The sequence below is a fragment of the Sinocyclocheilus rhinocerous genome, unplaced genomic scaffold (genome assembly GCF_001515625.1).
Source record: "Sinocyclocheilus rhinocerous isolate Xijiao unplaced genomic scaffold, SAMN03320098_v1.1 scaffold1694, whole genome shotgun sequence".
In the NCBI taxonomy this organism is placed as follows: Eukaryota; Metazoa; Chordata; class Actinopteri; order Cypriniformes; family Cyprinidae; genus Sinocyclocheilus; species Sinocyclocheilus rhinocerous.
In genome coordinates this window covers 1,634,070-1,655,153 of record NW_015626863.1, presented here as the reverse complement: position 1 = coordinate 1,655,153, position 21,084 = coordinate 1,634,070, and the positions used below count along the sequence as shown (strand labels likewise).

The following is a 21,084-nucleotide window of genomic DNA, read 5'->3' as shown; positions in this document are numbered from 1 at the left end:
TGTACTGCATTAAGCTAACTGAGACTTGTTATAGCACTTGCATATTATTGCTCTTTTGTTGATTTTGATTGCTTCCATTGTCCTCATTTGTAAGTCGCTTTGGATAAAAGCGTCTGCTAAATGTCTAAATGTAAATGTAAATGTAAATTTTAATAAGCACACATCCTCCCCAAATATATTGCATAATACAGTATTTAAAGGGGTCATATGATGCGATTTCAAGTTTTCCTTTCTCTTTGGAGTGTTACAAGCTCTTGGTGCATAAAGAAGATCTGTAAAGTTGCAAAGACTAAAGTCTCAAATCCAAAGAGATATTCTTTATAAAAGTTAAGAGTCAACCACGCCTACCTAAAACTTCGGCCAATCACAATGCACTGGTTCAGCTGGCCAATCAGAGCAGACTGTGCTTGTCAAAGGAGGGGGCTTTGTTGAAAACGAAGCGTTTGAGAGAGGCGGGGCATAGAGGACCTACAATAATGTACAGTATTTGAAAAATAATGTGTTTTTTGAACATTAAAGCATGTCAACATATTCTGTTACACCAAATACACAAAATAATGATCTTTAAAATAGCATCATATGACCCCTTTAAATTTATGCAATACCTAAAACATCCAGGCATGCTATAGTAATATGAATTTGCGGAAAATATGTACTTGTACATACAAAAAGTACATATTAAAAATAAACACACACACACATATATATATATATATATATATATATACACTACTGTTATTACTGATATTATATATTAAGATAATATAAGATATTATTTAAATAAATTAATACTTTTATTCAGCAAGGACACATTAAATTGATTAAAAGTGACAGTAAATACATTTAAAATATTACAAAATATTTCAATTTAAAATAAATGCTGTTCTTGTGAGTTTTCTATTTATCAAAAAAATGTGTCACTGTTTCCACCCAAATATGAAGCAGCACAACTGTTTTCAACATTGATAATAATCAGAAATGTAAATCAGTAAATCAGCATATTATAATGATTTCTGAAGGATCATATGACACTGAAAATTCAGCTTTGATCACTGGAATAAAATACATTTTACAATATATTCAAATAGAAAACAGCTATTTTAAATTGAAATAATATTTCACAATATTACTGATTTACTGTATTTTTCATCAAATAAATGCAGCCTTGGTGAGCATAAAAGACTTCTTTCAAAAACATGAAAAAAATCTCACCGAACGGTATGTACATTAAACCTGTTACTATTCTGTTTGATCAAAAGCCATGTATAACAATGTCTGAATGTCACTGCATTAGACAACAAAATATTAAAGCAAGTGTCTGTATCTGCACAAATGCTTCCGTATCTTTTCTCTTCACTAACGTCACTTTTCTTCATTTCTTATGAAGTCTCAGTGAGTTTGAGCTGGTGTTCTGGTGATTTTTAGTGGATGTAAGAAGTCACTTCTCCTCAAGTTCACACAGGTGTCCAGCAGAGGAACCACAGGTGTAGAAAATCACATTAACTATCAGCATGATCCACGAACCACAAACAAACCCATTCACACAACACCGTCTTCATTTTTAACACTACATATTTTGATTAAGCATTCTACAAACTTCTTTTTGTCAAACATTTCTGAACAGCTTCTTTCTTCTGTGTTTGATATCTAATGCGATGACATTCATATATTTTTAAGCGTGTCTTAAGCGTCCAAATACTTCTGGGGCTGCTGCATGGAGACAGAGAGATGTGCTCTTGGGCTGGTGAATTATTAAGGATTACTAATATGTCCTAAAATGTCTCTCTGCCCCATCCATTAATAACCTGTCACATCTATTCCGTACCTCACTTGCTCTCAAACACACAGGATAAAGGTCAGGAAGGTCATGCTGGTGTCCACCTGGTGGATGAATGTATAGTGTGTGTGTGTGAAGGTTCAGATTCTTCTAGAGTTTCAGAGTTTCTCTCTGCTTTTCTTTCTGGTTTTTCAGCTGTATCTCTCTCTCTCTCTATTTCTCTCGCTTGGCTTCGCGCCTGCCGGTCTATCTCCACAGCCGAGCTGGTCGTTGCCGCGAGCAACGAGAAGCTGTCGTTTCTTGTTAACATCTTTGCGGTGACCATGTTCCTTGATTAGAGCTAGTGTGTGTGTTAGTGTGTGTGTGTGTGTTAGGGGGGTGTTAGTGATGGTGCTCTTCTGCCCCCACCCGAAACTCACCCTCACCCCCCCCAAACACAACCCCCAGAGCTAGTCTTAAAGATCAGTGATTTGGTCAATTGGCCTGGCACATCCTATAGCACTCAAACCCTGTGACACGCCAGCAGACCAGTCACACACACAGACGGTCACGGGCCGCCCGCGCCAGCATGTGTGGAGCTGCAAGTGATGCTTTCTGAGCAAACATTTGCACGAGTTAAGATGGAGCGAGGGACAAAGACACGAAATAAAGATCACAAAAAAAGATAGATAGAACGATGGATGGATGGATAGAGAGACAGACAGGTGGATAGATTTAATAGTATCTTCAGCAGACATCCTGTGTTAATAATGGATGTCACTCCAACCACAGGAAGCAGAAAGGCTAAATTTGTACATTTTACCACAACTTTACCACAAAAAGCTGCATTAGTGCTCACACACACAGACGTGCCCTTCACACACTTCAACATGCCATTAACTGAACTGAAAAAGTATATCGTTTCCTTAAAACAGTGTCAGGACTCGTGTGTGTCCGTTTCCTCTTCCTCTACACACTCATCTCTGATAGTGACCAGGTTCAAATCTGTGCTGCACTGTGTCCCACCACTCTATAGGTGCTACATTATGTTAAATAGAATTGAACTGCCTCTAATAATGACTGCTAATATGGAAAAAGTAGGGACATTCTAAGGAAACAGGATTTGTGTCCTGTTATAATGAATATACTGAACTTAATCACATTATTTAATAGATCTGTCAATTTTTTTCTATGCAAAAAAACTTTGAAAGTACAGAAAGAAATTGCTTTATTTCATTAAAATATCAGTCAATTTGCATGTCCCAATTACCACCATTAAATTTCGATGGGTTATATGGAATAAAACAAATCAAATTATACCTAAATTTTGCTTTTACTGAAATTAAAATATAATTCTTTCACTATGTAGGTTTTTTTTTTTTTTAAATGAAGAAACCTCTCAAGGTTGACACAGCCACCTCTTGCTTCTTAATTGTAATATTTGAAACGTGCTTTTTCTGAAAAGCTGCTTTTGTTAAAAGCTCTACACAAATAAATGTGCATTGAATTGAATTTTTTCTTGCATTATCTCTTTAACCTGTTTACTGTGACAATTCCCCCAGTAAAATTATTTTTACGTTATATTTAAGAGAATGAGTCATTACTTTTACTGTAATGACCAAAGTTTTTTCTTTGCACAAAGTACAAAAATAAATAATGATTTTAAAAAAAATTAAATACAAATTCTGAAACGTTTTGCCACAAATTTTGGTACAAACAAATAAAAATTCTAAACCTTTTTAAAACAAATTGGAAAAGTTTTGCTGTGAATGACCTAGCAGATCAAAGTATAGATTATATAGCTTTTTATATTTTCTGAAGAAAACAGAACACATAGACACAATGCAGGCCAGATTCAAACCTGTGCATACCACACGAGCACCACAGCTCAACATGAAAAGATCTGCACTAACCAGATAATGGCTGCACTATCTGAGGCATCATAGCTGTTAAAAAAGCAAAACGGCCTCTAAGCAATCAGTAAATTGGCTCAGCTTTTAATAAATATTATGTTCAAAATGTCACACTGAGAAAGATGCATGAAGATACAGGAAAAAGAACAGGACAGCAAACTGGTGAAAGGCAAACAGAAAAAGGGCAAAGGGAAAAGATAAAGAGAGGCCAACTGAGAAACACAGAGGAAAAGAGTAACAGACAGAGAGAGACAGAGTGAGTAATACTGCAGCATGGCTTCCCTCTAGCTATAGCTTCTTGACTTGTTTATGTACGGAGGAGAGAGGGGTGAACATATGGTGTACTAAAGCGTGGACTTGTCTTCCCCACACCCACAGGGGGTCTGTCTCACTGTATAACTCACGCATGAGCAGACAGGACAGGGCGCTGTTTCCTGCGTCTCTGTGCCCTGATTATCTCTGCAGCCTACTGCATTTTGTTATATTAATTTATCCAAGCACTTCTTTTCTTATTTTGCGCAAAAACTCTTGTACATCACAAAATATAACTATGAGAGCTCCCTCGTATCCTCTGAAAGCTCAGGTTGAAGCAGTCAAACGCTGTGCAACCACCACCTGCTCGTACAAACACTCAAAACTCAAGAAAAATATCATTTTAAATATTAGTGCAAAGCAAAATAAATTTACTTAGGTAGCAATTTCATGTAAATATCCAATTATCACTTCTTGAATTAGATTTAACATATTGTTTGAAACATTTATATTAATGTTTGCATAATGCATACCAATTCATTTGACCAGTTTAGTTCTTGCTTTAGGTTTAAAGTAAATAATATTTTAATGCAATGCTTTAGGAATAAATAAATAATCATTTTAAGGCAACTGCTCGATTTGTCTTCAATTTAAGTCGTTTTTCTGAATGTCTGCAATGTTTACAAAAGAAATGCAGCAACATTATGCTACCTTTTAAAATACCTTGTTTAGACCCAATTTTAAGGCATCATCACACAAATCTACAAAGAAAACAATCCCAGAATGAATTGCAACAAACTCAGTTAAATTAATACAAAGAGTGTGGACACAAGAAGTCAATATATTAAAAAAATTAAAAAAAAACATTAATATTAATTTTATATTAATATATAATAATAAAGAATCTGAAAGAAGAAAGTCATATACACCTAGTATGGTTTGAAAGTGAGTAAATCATGGAGTATTTTTCATTTTTGGGTGAACTATCCCTTTAACAAATAAATACAATTTCATTCAAATCAGAAACATCAATAAAAAAAATTCTTTCAGTAAAATATCATATTTAATCATCTTAAACCAGGATAAATTTATAGTAAAATTGCATAAGATAATATAACTTGATTTCAGATCATATATATTTTACATTTTATAATAAATAAAATATAAAAAATTAGATTTATAAATATTTTTCATATTTAAATATCAGCTTCATTACATTGGAAAATTGCTAAATACATTTCATTCCAAACAGAAAAGTATCAATAAAAATGTTTGCAACAAAATCGTTGCAAAAACACAACATGAATATATATATATATATATATATATGTATATATTCCCCACTGCCAATGGGGTATGAAAAGTGAACTTAATTTAAGACATATTTTCTGAAAACGAATCATAAAGTTTCTGGAACACAGATCAACCAAGGATGTATCGCACCAGCACCACTGACACACAGACTGAGGAGAATTCGACAGGAACACACACACACTCACACACAGACTCACACACACACACACACACTCACACTTGACATCCCTGAAGGTCGAAACATTTACAAATACACACACACACAGTTACTCCCTACAGGTCAGTGAATTCACACACAGCCGAACCCTGTAGGTTGTTTGCTGCTCACACACACACACACACACTCTCTCTCACCCTGCAGGGTGGGCTGATTGACAGCTCTCCTGATGGCGGGTGGCAGCAGCTGATGTTTCCCCTCATTTCGTCTTCCTGTTGCCTGGGTCAGGTGACACCCACAGGTGCAATGGTGAGCACCCCTAGAGCTCTGCCGCTCCACTCACATATGGCTGTGTGTGTTTGTGTTGATGTTTATATGCATGTGTTTGTCTCGGAGGAAGTAGGGGGGTCAGTTATTCATAGATCAGAATCACGGAGGCAGAAAGCAGATGTTACCCATCACTGTCAGACAGACGCATACACTGACATTAACACCACACCAGCCACAGATCTAGTGTCTCCACCGCTCCTGGCCACACATACACCGACACAAATGCCAGTCGGAGTTGACGAGCGAACACTGCTATTACTCATACTTACATACTACTCATGTAAATCGCTCAAATGCTGATTGTGAATCCACATACACAATAAACCAACAACAGTTACACTGATGGTCATGACCGAAATGCATTTCTTTTTTTGAAGAATGTTGGTTGTGCAAACAACATTGAAGCCCATTCACTTTCACTGTATGGATAAAAAAAATACATTTTTCAAAATATCTGCTTTTGTGTTTCGCAGAACACAAGGTTTAGAACAAAATGAGGGTTAGTAAATGACAGAATGATAATTTTTCATTGAACTGTCCATTTAAAGGAATAGTTCACCCAAAAAATGCTGAAAATGTACTCACTCTCAGGCAATCAAAGATGTAGATGAGTTTGTTTCTTCATCAGATTTGGAGAAATGTAGCATTTCATCACTTGTTCACCAATAGATCCTCAGCAGTGAATGGGTGCCGTCAGAATGAGAGTCCAAACAGCTGATAAACACATCACAATAATCCACAAGTAATCCACACCACTTCAGTCCAGCAGTTAATGTCTTGTGAAGTGAAAAGCTGCGTGTTTGTAAAAAAACAAATCCATTATTAAGACATTTTAACGTTGTAACTGTTGCTTCTGGCTAAAACACGAGTCCATAATCCATAATAACGCTTCTTCAGGTGAAAAAGTCAATCCCCTGTTGTCTCTCACACCAAAATCCACACACATATTTGTTTAGATCTTGATGGATTTGTTTCTTACATACAAGCAGCTTTTTACTCCATAATATATTAATTGACGGACTGGATTGAATAAATTAAAAAACACTCATGTGTAATTTAAAAATTCTGGTTGAGATGGTTCCTGTCCTTCAAAGCTGATATTTGGAATTTGCCGAGTGAATGTAACAAATTTTAAATATCAACAAAAACAAATGTATACAAATCAAATCAGTTAAAGAATTGCTTCATTCTACTATTGTTAACGTATAGAGGGATAAAAGGAAAGAAACAGAGAGAGAGGGGCAGGGGAAAGAGAGGCAAAGAAAGAAAGAAGGGTTAGTTGAATAATTGATATTTGCTGAGAGCGATATGAGTTTTCTTAATGTGCCTTACAGCATTAGCTAAGAGTGCGGCTGTTAGCGTCCAACACCACAGCTTTGATCACAGAAATAAATTACAATTTAAAATGTATTCAAATAGAAAACAGTTATTTCATATTGTAGTATTATTTCATAATATGCAGCCTTAAATGCAATAAATGCAGCCTTTTAAACTCTATTAAAATAAAAACTATAATAGTTCCTTAATTATACTCATATGCACACAAACGTTATGTAGAATTATCATGACGTTTTCTTATTGTTATAAACTAGTTTAGGACCTTACCGTGTAGGAGTATGTGTGTGTGTGTAATCTCCTTTGATAAATGTGTTGATATTAAAGTAATGATGTACACTGTGAAAATGTATAACTGCACAGCTGGATCGCTGCATTGACCCAGCAGCATGTGCCTGTGCGTGTGTGTGTGTGTGTGTGAGTGAGTGTGTGTGTGTGTATTGGCCTAAGGTTGCTCTCTCTGACTCATAATGAAGTCGAGCTGTCATGCTCACAGATGCCTGAACATACGGACACACAATCTCTACTTCATCTTGAGGTTCATACACACAGAAATCCAGTTCATTATCTTCAGGTACACACACTCATGAATCAGTGAGCGGATTCAAATAACGTGGAAAAAAGTGCTCAAGGACATTTTTTAATGCTCAGAGGATGCTCTTTCATAGATCAGGAGACTCTGTGCGTTTCATTCAAGTACTTTGTTTCAGATGTTTCTTTAGGAGAAATAAAAAAGTCACTAATGAGACTTGCAGTAATAAAATGCTATAAAATCAATGTGTACAGCGGCTTAGCTTGGGTGAAATTTTGACTTGCAGATTTATTTTGACAGATCTGAGCATAGTTTGAGACATTTCTTCTTAAACTCCAGAGGAGATACATGTGAGATTAGCATCTTTTTCTCCTGAGCTAGTCTTACTGCCTTATTCGGTATTTTTGTCTCGTATCTAAACATTCTTAAATCAAGATGCATTTATTTGAGAAGCAAAATGACTTCTTAAGATATTAAGTCTTGTTTCAAATTTAAAATGTATCAAAATTAAGTGAGTTTTTGAATAAAACTAGAAAAAAAATATCTGTCAGCAGGGTAAGAAAAATAAACGTGATTTAAAAGAAAAACAAGACTTTTTTATTTTTATTGTTGTCATAAAAATTAATATTTTTCAGAAAACAAGACTTAATATCTAAAGTCATTTTCCTTCTCAATTAAATGTATCTTTATATCTTGAATTTTTAGATATTTGTATTGGAAAGCAAACCAAAAATACTAAGAAAATAATTCTTTGCAATTACTGTAAATTAAACTTCGGTCTGTTCCTGACTCAAATCTATCAAATGACTTTGTAAAATATTAAATAATATGTACGGGCCATATAAATGACTTTCATAATGATTTTTATGCAACTTGGTAAATGGCACCATGTGACATATCAGCAAGTAAATGACAGAAATTTAAATCTTTGGATTAATTATTCCTCATAAACACCCTATATTTTGCTCATAGCAGAGGAAGGGTCTCTCTCTTTCACCTATAAGTTGTAAGTTTAATATAATTTAGCAACAATATAATACAATACATCTCTTTATGAGTCTAGCTTTTAAATCTTAAAGATGTGAAAATTTATTTTAATTTGAAATAAAAGTAGTTGGTAGACTGATATTCTCATTGTGTACTACAATAATGTCTACTATTAACAAATAAATAAATATTAATATATAAATTAAAAAACCTATACAAACATATTAAAACAAATATTACAACAAAATTACTGAAACTAACTAAAATGAAAATGAAAATGGAAAATACAAAAATAACAGCTAATACAATATATAAATATATAATACAATTTCTGTTGTATAAATGTAATGCACTATATAAATAAATGCCAACTGACTTAACCTAAACACATTTTGTCAATGTAATAACAATATGTAGTTGAATTCATATTTAATTTAAATTGTTAATGAAAACAAGTCATAATATATTATGCAATTTTGATCAGTAATTTTAGGAGGAAACAAGACAAAAAAAAGATGATTAATAATGATTTTTGAAGACTTTTTGAGTTGAGACAATTGAGTTCTCAATACCAAACTCTTTAAAAACATTACACATTGCTACCGATATCAACTTATAGACAAAAGACTCACGTTTTTAATGCTATGTGAGCTTATATAAGTAAAAATAGTCAATAATCGCTTTGACTTGTATATTCTTATTTGTAAGTCACTTTATAATTTTCTTACACTACATTTTGAATAAATGTAAAAAGAACTTCATAACTATTTCCTTTACATCAAGCTTTTTTTGACTACTGTACTCAAACATCGTATCTGTTTCCTCAGAGACAAACCATGAACTTCTCTCCGAGATGTCGTTTTTAACAATTGCATGTCGTGAGTGAATTTTGTGGCTCGCTCTCCCCTCATAAAACACTCAGACTCACATCAGCGGCCGCCTCTGGAATGGAACATGACACAGACGCGCAGCAGGTAAGTCAAGCCGTTATCTCCGGATAAAAGTTATTATGACGTAAGAGTTTAGAGCAGATTAACCACTTTATGTATAGTTTGTGTGATTGTTATGCATAACTGAAATCATTCTGTGCCTGAACATCTCAAATGCAGCGGTGTGCATCAGAATGTGAACTGCTGACAATCAAATGAAAATGTCTCGATTAACTTCATTTAAAAGAAGCTGTTTGTGTTGATATTATGTGACAAATGTGACATGTTATGTGATATAATCCATATTATGGATAATGCATTGCATGCTACTAAATATGTAAAATGAGAATTCACATGGTTCACGTGTGTTATATAGTTTATAATATCCAAGGTTTTGATTAAAAAGTTTGAGTAAACTACACTTGAAATATAAAGTAAAATTACAAAAGTAAATTTGAAGCAAAACTGTATTATTGAGAAGTTTTTTTTCTTTTCTTTTTTATTTTAATAAAACGTTCGGGCCACATTGTCAGATTTATGTTGGGGCAAGTTGACACATGGGATTCAAAAGCAGAAATTGCATTAATTTAAGTACAATTTGTTATCTTTTTCTGCTGTTTTATTGATTGTTTTGCATGTTGTACTTGTTTTTCTGTTTAAATTTTGCTATAAAAATGTATCATAGGCTGTTGAATGGTAGGTTCCAATGTGACAACTTACCCCATATAGTGTCCCATCATGAAAGGTCAACTTGGGTTCAATGAACTGTATCTTTTTCTATAGGCAATAACAGCTTTTTATAGGAAAGTATGCATCTATGCAAAAAAAACTTTTTAAAACAAATCTACCCTTACAAATATTTATATATATATATATTGTATTTATATACAAATATTTAAAGTGTGACATCCTGATCCAGACACTTTGAAAAGATGCTATAAATTAAGACAAAAAAATAAAAAAAATAAGCTTTGTTATATTGCTAATAAATATATAAATAATAAAAATATAACAAAATTTCTCAAATAATGCCATGTTTTAATTAAATTAATTAATTAATTATATTATATTCATTTATTATAAATTATTTATTTATTATTAAATATATTAAAATTAATAGTTAACAATATTTGATAAAAATTGTATTTTTTAAATCAATTAGACAGAGTGACATTTTCAAGTTAGACATTGTCTTTTAACATTAAATGTCGACTAATTTGTTTAAATCAAATATAATATATTTTTGATATTGTTTATTTTCTAGATCCTTCATCAAGAGTCAAATTGAGAAAACTTCCTGCGTCACGATCCAACTCATTCTGCTGAACTACTGTGGAGGTACGAGCCACACACACACACACACACACACACACACACAGTCTACACAAAATGACAACACATCCACAAAAATTCCCAACAACAATGATCTAATTTCATCTAAAACTTTAAAATGCATTACATGCCAATATATCTTAGACAGAGCATTTGCTTTTCAATCAATCATCAGTTTTGTTCGTTGTTGTTGCCCTGTGTTTATGTGTGTTATCAGTTCTTGGATTTGTCACAGTATGTCGATGCTTTTAGCAAGCGTCCCTATTGAAGCGAGACAATACATATTTAACACACAGCGATCAGAGTGTTCATACGAGTGTCATTGACCAGCATCCTCTGGGTTCAGACCCAGAGGGCCTTAAAACTGACAGACCACAAAGAATGTCCCGCAGTGAGAACAACTCTAAAATAATTTTATTGATTAACGCTAACAGCAGCGTTTGATGTCCAGTTAAAACCAGAGAACGGGTCGAGGAGGGGGGACGTAACCGCAATATGACCAAAAAACACACACACACACACACACACACACATATACAATGTTCCTGTAAATGATGCAAAAAAACAAAGTTAAAACACTGGCAGGATTTGCAGACAGACAGATTGCAGCAGATGGTTGCAGATGTGATTTCATTCTTTCTTTGAGTGCTGTAATAGATGAAAGTTGGTGAAATTCATCGCCACTCGTCTTCCTTAAACCGAAATGACTCGGGGCTCTCATTGTCTCAACACCCCGAGATACGAGCACCAAAACTCATGCCTCACAGCGGGACATTTCATCCTCCCCTTCATTTCCTGCCTGTAATCTATTTCATTTCTTCAATTTCTTCTCTTTTACTGCTCTCTCTTTCCACCCAAAGCAAAATGCCAGGAGCAAATAATAAATAGTCAAGAATAAAGAGTATTTTTATCATAACAGAGAGGCATTTGAGTGATATGTTAGTCTCTTGTGGGTCTCTTTTAATTATGCCATAATTTAATTGCTTTCACTGTGTCCTTTTCTTAATGCATTTATTAATAACAAAAAACAAAATATTAGTTAAATTACATAAAATTGCTCAGCAGTTTAGTTGGTCCTTTCTGAAAGACTGTAAAAATGAAATGTTTTGTTTAAACTCTTTTCTATTAAAACAGAAGTTTAAGAGGAAAAAGTAAAATAACTTTAATAAAATTCTATTTTATATAATTTTAATAATAATATAATTGTGTATAATTTTTGTTCAAGTTAAGGTTTTAATAGACTTCTGATTGTTAACTGTTAAAATATTTAGAAACTTATATAAAAAAATATTTTAAACAAATAAACATTTTAAATGTTTTTCGATGTCTTTAAAAAGACATTTTATGTATATTTATTTACTGTAAAATATAAATGATTTTTCATTAAGAAACATCTGTCAATTAAATAAATATCTGTCAGAGCAACAAAAAAAAGATTATTTTTTAATTATTAAAGATTATTTTTAATTAAAGATTATTATTTTTGTTGCTCTATAAAAACTATTATAAAATTTAAATATAATAAATAAAATGTAATTAGTACAATTAGATTTGGTAACACTTTATTTTAAGGTGTCCTTGTTACAAGTTACATGTACTTACTATTATAATAACAATGAATTATGCATAATTACATGCAAGTAACCCTAAGCCAAACCAAATCTTTACCCTAACCATATAGTAAGTACATGTAGTAAATTAATATTATTCAGCACTTAAATGTATAATTACACTGTAACAAGGACACCTTAAAATAAATAGCAACCTTAGATTTATATTAAAAACAATTCTGTTCATCTTACAGAGTTTTTAACTTGTTCATTAGAGGCCTTAATGCATGCTTTTATGTAATAGTTTTGCATTAAAATGGCATTAAAAAACATGAATTGTAAAAGTGCTATAAAATAGGCACTATGCACTTTTTTCTTTCTTTTTTTTTATTTTTACCTGTAATAATAGTCTAAATTTTTAAATACAAAAATGTAAAATATTATTAAAGTAATAAGATTGTTTAATAATGAATTTAATTTTTTTAAAAATTATATTATTAAATTGTTAAAATAATAATTTTTGTTTAATAATATTCTAAATGATCCAAGATTATTATTACAATAATATTTCTTTAATAACATTCTAGATTATTAAATATAATTAAAAATATTTTTTAATTATTCAAGTAATAATATTTTAGAATCAAAGATGTAATCATATATTTTCTTGATTTTCTCAACAGCTGAAAACTGATGGCTGCGCTCCCACATGATCCCACTCCTGACCAAACACAAGTTTACATGTTTACACACACAATTCATCCTACAAACACACACTCAATGCAAACCTGTCCTCAAACACACACATAACCATAAACACACAAGCTCCTCAGAAATCCAGCTTTGAGAGAAACACGTTTTGGGACCGTTTTCATATCGCACCATGTCGAAGGAAGACTGTAAGGTGGGCTGTAAACACAAGGAACGCAAGCCCAAAAAGCCACACTACATCCCACGGCCGTGGGGCAAACCCTACAACTACAAATGCTTCCAGTGTCCGTTCACCTGCATGGAGAAATCACACCTGTACAACCACATGAAGTACAGCCTGTGCAAGAACTCCCTGTCGCTGCTCATCGAGTCCGACTGGCCGTATAAAAAAGAGCAGCTCCGGCTCCAGCAGGGAGGCGTTCGCTCACGTAGCCCGACTAAGGGTCACTCAGAGCGGGTAGCGATGTCAGACGAGCCCTCGCATTCGGCGGCGACTCTGGAGGAGGGTGAATCTGAAAGAGAAGCGGAGAAAGACGAAGAGGTTGTGGAGACCAATGCATCGACGGTGATGAGTCCCGAATCTGCGGAAATGTGTTCAAGAGGAAGCAAACGATCAAAGCAAGAAGCTGAACTCGTGATGGCCGACATGTTCTCGCTTGAGGAGCAACTTTTGCGAGCACGTTCGGTTGAGGTAGAGTCAAAACTGAGACACTATAGATTGTCCAAAACGTGTCTGTCTGGACCGGCGGCGTTGCTTTCGGAGCAATGGCGCATCTTAAGCAACCAGACGTCTGGTGCAAAGCCCAAATCAGATCCGGTGGCGTCTTCTCTGCCCTGTTATCCTCCACCGGCGTCAACGGGTCAAATCGAATGCCCTGAAACACCGGGTTTCAATCTGTCTTTGCTTGGCGTTGGATATCCGTTGGCTCCCGGACTCCTTTCGTATCTAAATCCAGCACTTAGTTTACCTGCGAGTACGGCGAACACAAGCGCACCGCTGCCGTTCCTGGCATCAACCCATACACAAAGACACTCAGAGCATCCTTTACTTCCTCCTCACCTGTATTACCCTTTCCTGTGTGAGCACACTTTCGGAGCGACGCCTTCCTCGACGTCCTCCGAGACAGGAAAGCTCATCAAACCGCCAACCGCAAGCCTGCCGCCCCCTTCGTACCCTCCCAAACTCAACCTGTGGAAGGTCCCGGCCCTCCGGACCACATCCTCACCCGCGGCCTGGCCGTCGCCCTCCTGTTCCTCCCCAGAACCGAGCCACGGCGTAAAGCAGAGGATACTATCGAGGGAAGTGAAGAGCGCCTGGCCACAGGACGCCTCCATCAGAGAGCAAAGTCTGAAGAGGACAGCGGCGTCCTTGGACTCCCATGGTGCACCAGGAGAGAAGAAACCAGCTCTTGAGTTTGCCCTCGACTCTCTGAAAAATGCTCACAAATCTACGTCCATCACCTCCCTGATGTCCAGCAGGCTGCCAATACACAACAGGTAAGATGATAGGACTTGCTTTAAAACCTGTTGTGTAATAAATTAACTTATATGTTAAATAAACAAATAATAAATAAGTATAATATATTTGTATTAATAACAATTTTAATATTTGTATTAATATTACTACTAATAATAATGTATTTATAAAGAGGCCTAATACTCAGAATAAACCCTATACATTATACATTAAAAAAATATATTTTTATAATTTTGCATGTATCATTTTTTATAAATTTTTTAATTATTTATAAATATATATTATTATTTATAATATTAAAATTTTACTTGTATTGTGCATTACTATATTTTTATTTATAAATTATACATTTTTATTTAAAGCATATAATATAGGCAAGAATTGTTTATTCCAAGATCATGTGACACTTTACACTGGAGTAATGATGCTAAAAATTCAGTTTTGATCACAGGAATAAATTAGATTTATTAAAATAGAAAAACATTATTTTATATCATAATAATATTTCACAATATTAAATTTTTTCCTGTATTTTTTATCAAATAAATGCAGCCTTGATGAGCATAAGAAACTCCTGTAAAAAACATTAAAAATCATTCTGATCCCAAACTTTTCGAACGGTATACAGTATATATATACTACTTATATATATATAAACTCTACTGAAAATTAAAATTCATTTTAAAATTAAAAATAATATTTAATGTGTATGCTGAATTAATGCGTGTATATTTTTGGCTTTTATTTTTTTCGAAGACTGTCTTTTGACATATTGTTTCTGCCATTTTAAAACGCAACAAACCATTTGTGTTTCAGTGATTTTACCACAGTTAAACCAGTCTTATGCACGCCGCTTCACGTTTAGCCTAAGAACACCAATTACCAGTGTTGAAAAGCACCGTAGAGCATGACCTCTTGTGCTTATTGCTTTAAAAACTGTTACTACAGCTTTTTATGAGAGAAAATAAGATTATAAGGAGTATTTTATGATTTCCAGAGACAGACATACCAGATATATTGCATCTATATATAAATATATACATCAGAGGCATTTTATCTGGTATGTCTTGCTTGAGTGTTCTCCCTATGTACTGCACGCTCAGGATGGAGTTGATGAATGGTATTTAGATAGAATTAAACGGTGTTTTCACAGCCCCCGCAGTGACGTCTCGTCCCCGCCGCATATGTCTGAACAGCTGGAGGCGAGACAGAGAGGAATGGAGAGAGACGTGGACCCGGCAGCTGCGCTCCTGCAGGACTTCAGCACGTTACTGCAGGAGTACCAGAACACGGAGCAGCGCGCAGCATCTCTGCCGGAGCAGTGCCACCTGTGGGCGCACCTGGGAAAGATCCGGTCGGAGCTGTCGCACATTCAACAGGCGCTGGAGCACACGGCCCGCTCCAACGAAGGACCGCTCGATCTATCCATCAAGAAAGACCCGGTGGGAATCACGAACGTCGCCGGAGACATTCTAGGACAAACAAAAGACACAGGAGATGAAAACTGCTCTGAGACGGAAGACGACGAGGAAGAGGAGGATGGGAAATACCACAGAGATGCAGTGGAAAGAGGAAGCGGTGCTAAAGAAAGGCAGAAGTGCTCTCTGGACGCGCTAATGAAACTGAATCCATCCCAGCTGCCTGTGGTGAAGACAGAGGTGCTGTCTGACGGCGGGCTGGCGATTCGGCCCGGGACTGCTGAAGCTCTGTGGCACAGCAGAACCACGAAGTGTGAAGCCGACTCAAGTGTCCTTCTCTGCTCCAAAACACCCAACAGACCTCCGTCCATTCAACATCTGGACACGCTTTGTCCGACCAGCCCGTTAACAACCACCGACACAATGGTGTAGCAAACATGAACAAGAAAAATAAACAAGAACTTACATAATTTACATATTTACAATACAAGACAAATATTTGGACGCACTTGACTGTATTTGTTTCTTTTTTTTTTTTTTAAGAAATTAATACTTTTATTCAGCAAGGATGCACTAAATTGATCAAAAACAACATTAAACACATTTATAATGTTGCAAAAAATGTCAAATACAATAACTGATCTTTTGAACTTTCTATTCATCAATGAATCCTGAAAAATAAAAAAGTATCACAGTTTCCACAAAAATATGAAGCAGCACAACTGTTTTCAACATTGATAATAATACAAATATTTATTGAGCAGCAAATCTGCATATTAGAATGATTTCTGAAGGATCATGTGACGCTGAAGACTGGAGTAATGATGCTGAAAATTCAGCTTTGATCACAGGAATAAATTACATCTTAAAATATATTACAATAGAAACCAGCTGTTTGAAATAGTAATAATATTTCACAATATTACCGTTTTTACTGTATTTTTGATCAAATAAATGCAGCCTTGGTGAGCATAAGAGGCTTCTTTTAAAAACCGACCCAAAGTACACTTTAAGATCTAACACTATATTAAAACACTACACGATTTACTAAATGAACTGCATAAAAGATGATACGGATATGAAGAGTCAAGTACAGATCAAAATGAAGCACCTTATGCCAAAAAGAGCTGATGGAGAAAATAAAAATATGAAGGACAAAATACATGCACTATGAGTTAATGATCAAAATTTACATTTAGTGAATTATGATTAATGAAACTGGAATCATTGTACATAATGAATCCAGTTACAGGATGAATCAAACCCTGATTTTTTAAAAAAAGGGTTAAGGAACTACAACTGTATTTATTTAATATATTTGTTTGTGATATATTAATTGAATTCTCTGACATATTTGTCACATATTTTATTTATTTTGTATTTATTCACTCTAAAGTGATTTATTCGCTCTAAAGAGATGATTGTCTCACATAATAAAAGTGAAGGAAGATACTGCTAATCTCACATTATTGTTTCATCAGTGTGAATTTTGTGTTCATTGAAGATGCATAAAACATCCGGCAATAAAATTATCAAATTATATATTAACGCTTGTGTTAATATCTTTGCTTCTGGTGGAGAAAAAGATTTAGGTGAAATGCAGTATATGACTGCATAACACACATAATAAACACATCTGGACAGATTATGTGAAAGAGGTTAATGTTTCGGTTAGGAGGGCTGTAGGGTAAGTGTTGATACAGTGGTAACAGGTGTACAGTATTGCTCCTGACGTGCTGCTCTGCTGTGATAAAGGTGAACTGTGACCGTGAGCCGTACCTGAGCAGAAGCTCCTCCACACTGAAAGGTCAAAGCTGCAGGGACGGGCCACACACCCCGAACCTCTCGCCCGCTTTCTTGCACATGCATCTGAAAGGTCACCTGCCACAAACACAGGTGTCAAAATGCAGCTGCTCACCACAGACATGATTATTATAATTCTACTGTCAGAGAAGATTTCTTTAATAAAGTCAGTGCATGTCTCAATTATTAAACATACACATTTAACCTCTGAACAATTCTTGTTGACTACAGCAAATGTAAAATAACTCAACTGATTGACATTTGCCAAGATAAATGGTTAGATATATTTAAAATTTCTGATAAGAAAAACCAACACTGGGATGGAAGAATTATAATATGTAACTTAACAGTGACAGGCTTAAAAAAAACATTTACAAATTATTAAAAATAAATAAATAATACATTTTTATTTACAAAAATGTGAGGGGTGTACTGACTTCTGTGAGATACTGTACGTGGCACAAGAACATTTCAACATGCTCTTTATCCACCTCTGGAATATTTTTTATTGTATTAGTAATAGGCCTGGTCTGAATAATAATAATTTGTCTTCACATCCTTCATTAAGGGTAAAGTGAGGTAAATATTGATCATCAATTTTACCTGACTGAACGACTCTTGTGGTGAATATGAGGTTCAATCGCGCCCTCTAGTGGATAGAAAGTGAAGCCGTCCAGCATTTGCTCAAACTCAAATAAACCATCATGTTTGAGATGTATTTTCTGAAAGTATGACATATGAAACGGTTTGTTTAACCAGTGCAACAGGATATATAACTTATAATCATCTACGCACATAACTATACGCACCTGTACATTTCTAAACCTTACCAAGTTTCCCCAAACACATCAATCGCGTCTCATACAGTGGAATTAAAGCAGTCTCCAACCACAAGAGATGACAACCATTAGAGGGTTCAGGTCTTCAGTATTATTGGCTGATAACCGCATTGTTTATGTTGTTGTTCAGTGAGCTTATTATTCCACTTCAGTTTAGCAGGAGGCGCTACAGATGTTTACCTGCCGCTCAGCCACAATACAGCTCTCGTTTCCGGTGGACGTTCTCAAGTTTACTTAATTTCTTCAATATAAAACATTTAAGCTCTTCATTGACAGTGTTGTCACCATAGCACACAAATACAGTTGATTACAACTAAATTTTTTAGTTGCAAATTGTTGGTTGTGATGGAAATGGCCTACACACACACACACACACACACACACACAAAACTCTTTCAAAATCATGAACAGACGCTGCAGTTGTAATGCAGAGAACTTTTACTTGTTACTATCATGATGAACTATTACTTTTTAGCCCTCACAGCTTTGTAAATCATTAAAACAGATGAACAGCTTATAGAGATTGACACAGCCCTGTGGATGACACCTGATCAGAATCAGTTATCTTTCACCACTAGCACATTTCCATTAATCTCATATTTGATGTTGTTCCAGTCAAACACATTTCCCTTCGGCACAGACGGTTCCTGGTTTGAATAAACTGCTTTAATCTGACTGCCTGAGAGAACACGATCCCACATTTTGTTCTGGGCCCATATTCGCAAAACATTTTAAGGCTAAAAGTAGCTCATAACTTGCCAATTTAGGAGAAAATCTTAAAAATAATGGGAATTATTTAGGACTCCTACATTTTTGTTCTAAGAGTATTTCACAAAGCGTTTTAGCGCTAAAACTAGCTCCTAAATCTGTGAAACGTTAGGAGTAGTGAAGAGGACCATATGGAGCATGTGAAATAGTAGGCCTATTTATACTATAAAATAGCACTGCAGGACTATTTCACCCAAAACTGAAAAATTGCTGAAAATGTATTCACCATCAGGCCATCCAAGATGTAGATGAGTTTGTTTCTTCATCAGAACAGAGAAATTTATCGTTACATCACTTGCTCACCAATGGATCCTCTGCAGTGAATGGCTGAAAAGTCCAATTCAATTCAAATTTAATTCTGCTATGGAGAAAGCAAATTGGATTTTGTGGACTCTATAAATTGTCATTTTATGACTGACAGTCTAGCTCTGGGATAAGTGAAAAGCATTAAAATATTGTGCATAAATAGACTTGAAAAATGAGCTTTTTAATGAGGAACAAACCCTGGTACATTAAAGATAAACATTCCTCATGCGTTATTACTCTTTTTGATACTAAAACATATGTGCTGATCAATCCAATCATTCAGGATGTCAGAAAGGGTCTTCAAAAACATCTAAAGGACTTCTCAGTTTTCACTTAAATAGTCTTTACATCAGAAAGACAAAGAGCAAAATACAGTTTATGGTAGAGTAGCAATGTCAAAAAAACAGCAGGCAAGCTAAAGCAATCCATTACTCCTAATTCCTCGCAGACTTGGGGAAAGAGCAGCTTTCTGGATTCACATTTCACACTACAAAGCAACTTAATAAATGCCAGTTCTGCAATCGCATCTCAATAGATCACATTAAGATTCTGTGCGCAGAACAGTTATCATGTGTGTCCAGATCAGGGCACCAGAATAAAGACTCTGATCCTATAAGCAAACACACAAACATAGACACACACTATTATACCGATCTGCACAGCTGTGATGTTCAATCCCCAACAAATCCCCCAAAACACCAATGCATCAACTCCAGCAGTATCAAATAAAAGCAGACCTTTACAACATCACCACGACGGATACTCACATACACTTACATCTATTTTTGGACTAAGTAATCTCAGCACTTGTGCCAAAAGATCTTGTTCAGGTAATTGACACACGCAGTGTTGTTGTTGTTGTTGACTAAAAATAAAAATATTAAAAAAGTAATTAAAGCTGAAATAAATATAAAATAAAATATAAATATTATAGATTTAAAATGGATATGTTGCCTTAGCAACTAACTGAAACAAATGTTTAATTGCCAAAATAACTAAAACTAAATAAATAAAGCTATTTACACAAAAAATGGTGTAGAAACAATTTTCACTCAGAAATTGCTAGTAAATTTCACAATTAATTATAAAGAAACAACGAGTCACGCCCTGAATTACACATGACATTTTTAAGTATAAAGGCTGAAACTTGTAAAACATATTCCAATAATCTTTATTACAGTGTCGAAACATTTAAAAAAATAAAATAAAATAACAAAAGCACATAACAAAATATCTCAAATTTAAACTAAAATTAACATAGTTTAATTTATTCAATCGGGCTAACTGAAAATATAAAAGCTAATTCAAAATATTAATAAATGCTATTATAGTATATAATTAAAACTAAAATAGCACTGCACATATGTAGTTGTTT

The 21,084-nt window shown here is 34.6% G+C and overlaps 1 protein-coding gene across 1 annotated transcript; it reads left to right on the top strand.

Annotated features, from left to right (window-relative positions):
* The first annotated feature begins 9,509 nt into the window (after positions 1-9,509).
* Positions 9,510-16,492, top strand: LOC107718241 (proline-rich protein 35-like). Its single transcript, XM_016525237.1, has 4 exons — positions 9,510-9,550; positions 10,770-10,843; positions 13,071-14,595; positions 15,729-16,492. Exons 3-4 carry the CDS (start codon positions 13,271-13,273, stop codon positions 16,423-16,425), a joined length of 2,022 nt encoding a protein of 673 aa, XP_016380723.1. The 5' UTR covers positions 9,510-9,550; positions 10,770-10,843; positions 13,071-13,270; the 3' UTR covers positions 16,426-16,492.
* The last annotated feature ends 4,592 nt before the right edge of the window (positions 16,493-21,084 follow it).